Below are 5,993 nucleotides of genomic sequence, written 5' to 3' on the forward strand. Positions count from 1 at the left end.
ACGCAGCTTGAAACCGTCTTCACTAACACCATTTATCTTGGTAAGGCTGCAGAGCCTGTCAAAGTTATCCAAGTGGTCTAAGGGATCCTCCATAGGCAACCCATGAAACTTGTTTCCTTGTATCATTGAGATCAATCCACTCTTGATCTCGAAATTGTTGTTCTGGACAGGAGGTGGAACGATGCCCTGTCTCTGTTGATGGTTTCTTGGTGCATCCCCAGCACCAATGTTCCGTGGTATACCAACTCCTTGATTATCGTGATCTTGTGGTTCCATGGCGACTGGATTGTGCGGTTCACAGTAGTCTCGGGCTCTACCTTCTCTTAACTCACGAGCTAACTGGTTGATGTTGTCTTTGTAGCTGATGAGGTTGTTGGAGCCTTTAGATCGAGTTTGCATGCAGAGTGATCAGACTCGATGTGGCAGTCTCGACGTGAGGTCGAGATGGTCCCTAACAATGCAGAGTGGCAGACTCGATGTGGCAGTCTCGACGTGTCGTCGAGATGGTACCTGGAGCACAAAAACAAGCAGATGAAATGAAGAGTTAGTAACCAAGGTAAAGAAAGAACTTGATCTTAAACGTTTCTGAAATCTTAAATGGAACAATGCAACACAAGACTGGCAACGGCGCCAAATTGATAGTAAGATTTTGTCTTATCTCTAACAGGTATCAATCCCTAATACACATGCCATTGTAGTATATTAGGTTATCAATCCAATCTCAGTGTGACTGCAAGCATTCAAGATATGAAACAGAAAGCAAATAAGTCAAGCCAATTGTGAAAAGGTTTTGTGTGTTTCTATTGATCCTAAGCAACCAATTTAACATGCAAATACCGGATTTAAAAGCATAAAAAGAGAACTAAACAGCAAGTAAACAAGAACAAGAAGTAAACTAAAGACCAGAAACTATCATGCATAAGCTTTGGAAAAGAAACTAGCAACCTAACAATGCAGAGAAACGATCTAGGCCTAACAGGTCGAGATGGTCACAAAAGTTAACAGAAACGAGATTTAAACAATCAATAGAGATAAAAGGGTCCTGAGGAATGGGGTAATCGATTATGGCAGTCTCCTTAGTCTACCTAGGTGGTTAACAAACTCAATCAAGCTATCCCTAGACAATAGATTCGAATACAAATCAATCCACTCTCGTGACAGAGATTCTCAAACTAAATCACTTTCATACTCAATTCTCATTGAAGAAATATAACCTAGCAGGCATTATGATTCAATCTAATAAAGTCAATAAGCATTCTAAACATCCAATCTCTTGGGCTAGAGTATGCAAATCTCTGGAATAGTTGGTTCAGACATTTCATCAAACACCTTTTGGGTGTGGAAATATCTGAGATCAACTTCCAATTGATCAGAGAGGAAGTAGCATTAAGATCTACTAAACCAGAAGGGAAATCAAGCAATTCTACACTTAACCACCTAAATATACTAAGGATTCCACACCTAATCTATCCCATCCTCAAGAACCCTAATCCACTACTCAAGAACACTAAAGAACATCATGCATAAAAACCCAGAAAACGTTTCAAACCCAGAAATCATTAAAAAGCAAGTATGTTATAGATAAGAGGCAGATCTACAACTATGATGAAGAAACGAAATCCAAAAACTCAAAGGATCAACAGGAAAAACGATTACAAAAACTAGGGTTTATGAGAGAAAAGAAGAATATCTGCTGGGTAAAAGGAATATCCGCTGGACAATAGCATGTACCCCTATTTATAGGAAATACTAGGTTGCCCTAATTGGCTACAGGACAAAATAGAGAGTCGGTGGAGGCCAACTCGACGTGTCGTCGAGCCTACCACGTCGAGACCATGTGATTCTCAAAGGTGGCGCCTTGATGTCCATCTCGACGTGTCGTCGAGCCTGTCTGGTCGAGACTGCTCCCAGGCTGCTTCTTGGCGTCCATCTCGACGTGACGTCGAGCCTGCACGTCGAGACTGCTCCCAGGTGATCTTGAACGACTTCATTCCTCTCCAATTCGATCCCAAGTCTAGCTCCAAGGTCGTGTTGGTTCCTCCTTGCTCCATTAAGTCCCAAATAAGCTCCAAAGTACCTAAAACTCATCCAATATGCAACATGCTATGCCATGCAATGCAAATCGTACTAAGTGATGAAAATCTTATGAAAAAGGACTATTAATGCAGTGAAACAGAGAGGAAACTAAGCTAAATGCATAAGAAATGTGTGCTAAAAAGAGGTAAAATACAGAGATATCAGGGGAACTTGTGCAACTGGCTCGGGTACACAGGAAGAAACGGCTCGGGCACTCTAGGATGGCTTCTTCGGGTGTCCCCGAGGCGATGGGCTCAGAAACTCCCGAGGCGATGGGCTCGGGTACCCCCGAGGCAATTGGGCTCGGGTGCTTTCGACATCTTGTTCAGGATATCCCGAGGCGATGGGCTCGGACACTCCCGAGGCGAAGGGCTCGGGTGATTGAGATAACGTTCAAACATCCCCGAGGCGAAGGGCTCGGGTGCTTGAAACGTCTAGTTTCGAGTATCTCCGAGGCGAAGGGCTCGGGTACTCGAGACTACTTGTTAAAGGTATTCCCGAGGCGACGGGCTTGGAAACTCCCGAGGTGATGGGCTCGGGTACCCCCGAGGCAATTGGGCTCGGGTGCTTTCGATGTCTTGTTCAGGATATACCGAGGTGAATGATGCGATACCCCGAGGCGATCGCCGAAAGACTCCCGAAGTATTCTAAGTCTGGCTCGGCGCTAAAGGATGGAATCCGACCCCAACAGTTAGCCCCCCAGCTCGTTAGTTCGGAGAACCGAGCGTGACGAGCTGTGACAATTAGGCCGAGCCGTTTACTTTGAATAGTTCGGTCCCTTTAGCGGTTTGAATTCCTCCGTCGTTTCATCTTCTCTTGGCGTGTGACGGTTGGGATTCCTTCTCGAGAAGTGGAAAGGTCCTTTCGCTGATTCCCGAGATTGGTGCGGATGCGAAGTATCTTACTTGATTTGTGTGTGCCCGACGCGCCTTAGACGCGGATGTGATGTTTTTATTTGGTTCGTACCCGACGCGCCTTAAGTCCCTATAAATGTTAAGTCTCGGACTCATTCTCTCATTTCGCAACTGCAAAGGAAATTTTTCGAGGTTCGTTCTCTTCTTTCTCTGATCTTGAGTTTTTTGCATTCTCTATTTTTCCGTTATACTTCCGTCGTAGCGCCGCCGTCATTAGATCTAGGTTGATTTCTCCGATCTATCGGGCTTTGTTCCTCCGATAAAATTCTCCAATCTCCCGAGCCAGAAAATGTCTCTCTGATTCCAGCGATTCGCCCCGAGGCGACATTCGTCTTCCTGTCTACAAAAGAAAGATGGTCTGGAGTTCCTCGAGCGACCCCGAGGCGGATACCACGGACCATCAGATCGTGTTGTACCGTGGAGGTGATGCAGAGTCGGCTTCGCAGGAAGAAGACCCGAGCCGTTTCATCGCTCGGGAAGATGCGGTTGCAGATGTGGCTCGGGATCAGGATTTGCCTGATGATCCCGAGGCGACTTTAAGCAGGAGGAAAGTCCATCCACCGGCAGCTGATGAAGCTGGGGTTTCATGCTGGCGAAATGCCCCCGAGGCGCCTCTACTTCCTGTTAAGGCCGAGGAGGTTCACTACGATTCTGACGAGGCGGCTAGGTTGCTCCAAGCTAAAATCCAGGCAGCCAAGGGTCAACAGAAGAGAAAACGAGCCAAAAAAGCTAGGAAACCTGATCCTCCGGGTTCCACTTTATGCACGGAGGATTCGCTTCGGGATCTCAAGGCTCGATTTGGTTTTAGTGAAGGGATTGAACTAAGACTTCCAACTTCGAATGAGCGAGCGGATGATCCACCCGAGGGGTTTTTCACCCTTTATGAGGGGTTCTTCTACTATTGCTACTTATGGCTTCCGATTCCGAGGCCTGTATTGGCGTTTCTATGGTCGTACAAGATCGCGCTGTCTCAGATCACAACCCGAGGCTTGCGCCATCTCATAGGGATTCTAGTCCGGAGTATTGAGACGGTCAACCTTGTCGGCCTTAGCCACTTAAGGAATCTCCTAGAGATTCGGCGCATACCTGGCCCCGTCGAGAGATTTTACATATCCCCGAGGCCAAATAGAAGGGTTATTGGTGGTTTCCCGAGCAAGGACGAGAAGTACACTGATCATTTCTTCTTCGTAGCCTTGAATGAGTATAGTGTCCACGAGGACTACTTAGGGAAAGTTGTTGGAAAGTGGAGAACGATTGGTACTTCGCCCGAAGCCATACTTGCTGTTTTTGTTTTGCTTTGAACTTCACTAAATATTTTCTTGTTTTCGCAGATCGGAATCCGTCATTTCTCGAAGACGTCCCCGAAGGCTTTTTAGATCTGCACGACGAACTGATATCTCGGAAGTGCGATTGGACGAAACACTTCTCCCAAGAAAGAATCGAGAGAGCCTTGCGTTTGTTGCACGGAGCTCCCTGCCAATCTTCTTCAGAATCATCCGACCACCGTCTAGATCACCTCATCGAAATGCAAGGAGCTGCGCAATCTCTGAGAGCCAGGAAGGCTGCTGAAAAGAAAGCGGCTAAGGAAAAAGCCGTTTTGGAGGCAAACTTCAGACCTCCTACTCCTCCCGAGGCCAGTCTTGAAGTCGTCGGCGTCGAGGCGACCAATGAAGCTCGGGATATGGTTTCGATCATGCCCGAGGCGGCTGAGCGAATCTCTCCTTTGACCAGTATTCCCGAGGTGGTAGGGACCTCGGCTATTGTCGCTCTTGGTGCCGAGGCGAAAGTTAAGGCGAAGGTTAAGAGGCCCCGAGGTGATAGCTCGGGAGGTCGTAGGAAAGAGAAAAGGAGTCGCACCGAGGCTCCCATCTACAAAGATAAGACGGCATCTGCTAATCTTATCGCTTCTTGCTCGGGTCCGACCCTAGCTGCGCCCGAGGCCTTGCTGGAGGCTGAAAATTACCGCGAAACTGCTGCGGGATTCCTGAAGGTAATGGTTTATTTCCGAAGCTTCCTAAGCCTTTTAAAATTCTTAGTACTAACTTTAGTTTTTTGCGTTCCAGGCTTTCCATTCGATGAACCGCATGGTTCGAGCCTACGACTCCTCGAACCGTAGATATGAGACTTCCCGAGCCGAGGCGGAGGTCAGAATTGCTGGGGCCGATGCCAAGATGGCCGAGGCAGAGGCCAAGATTGCCGAGGCGGCGACTAAGGTTGCCGAGGCGGATGAGGCCAGGCGGGAAGCCGAAGCGTTGGCTAAGGCAGAGAAGGTCGAGCGATTGAAGGTGGCTGAGGACGGTCTTCGTCTTCGTCGGAAGATGGAAGCCGAAATCGAACGCTTGAACCGACTATTCTCCGAGGAGAAATCGCTTCGGGAGAAGGAGGTACGTCGGGAGAGGAAAAAGGCTGGGAAGGAGTTCGCCAAGAAGGTCGAGGCGATAGAAGCGAAGATGGACCTGTATGGGAAGGCGTCCGAGCGCTACATGTTCCTCGTCCAGGCCAGAGCTAACGCTGAATTGATCGCCGACCTTGAAGGCGGCAAAAATGTCGAGGATGAGAAGGAGGAAGTTCTCCAGTGGAAAGCTGAGTATGGAGATGCCGAGGAGGAGTTTGTGCGGATCGGAACCGAGCTGCGAGAGGATCTGAGGCTTCCTCCGACTTCCCCGGATTCTGTTGAAGATAATTTCGGAAACAGGTCAATCGAAGGGGTTGCCGCGGAAATTGGTATTGGGGATCAGGCCGGCACGAATCTGAGCTCCGAAGTCGCACATGTTCCGGAGGAGCGGGATGAGTAGATCCGTGGCGCATTCCTTTTAATTCTCGATTTTTGTAAGACTTGATGCCTGGACGGCTTTATCCACTATTGATAATGAATATATTTTGTTCTCGATAAATTTCTAGTCTCAGAGCTTTTCGAATCACTTTTCGAACCAAGCAAATCGTGTACCAGTGTTAAGTAAACCGGGTTTTGGTAAGTAGGACTAATCTTTGTCGGTTGCGACC

The 5,993-nt window shown here is 48.0% G+C and overlaps 1 protein-coding gene across 1 annotated transcript; it reads left to right on the forward strand.

Annotated features, from left to right (window-relative positions):
- Window positions 1-4,683: 4,683 nt before the first annotated feature.
- Window positions 4,684-5,785, forward strand: LOC110224477 (uncharacterized protein At3g60930, chloroplastic-like). Its single transcript, XM_021010571.1, has 2 exons — window positions 4,684-4,980; window positions 5,054-5,785. The coding sequence occupies exons 1-2, from the start codon at window positions 4,684-4,686 to the stop codon at window positions 5,783-5,785; spliced, it is 1,029 nt and encodes a 342-aa protein (XP_020866230.1).
- The last annotated feature ends 208 nt before the right edge of the window (window positions 5,786-5,993 follow it).

Source organism: Arabidopsis lyrata (genome assembly GCF_000004255.2).
Source record: "Arabidopsis lyrata subsp. lyrata unplaced genomic scaffold ARALYscaffold_1, whole genome shotgun sequence".
NCBI classification, from domain to species: Eukaryota; Viridiplantae; Streptophyta; class Magnoliopsida; order Brassicales; family Brassicaceae; genus Arabidopsis; species Arabidopsis lyrata.

Excerpts from the sequence above, each read along its gene's own strand:
- LOC110224477 (XM_021010571.1), top strand. The coding sequence starts at position 4,684 with ATGCCCGAGGCGGCTGAGCGAATCTCTCCTTTGACCAGTATTCCCGAG. Across the intron at positions 4,981-5,053 it reads CTGCTGCGGGATTCCTGAAG|GCTTTCCATTCGATGAACCG; the intron begins GTAATGGTTTAT and ends TTTGCGTTCCAG.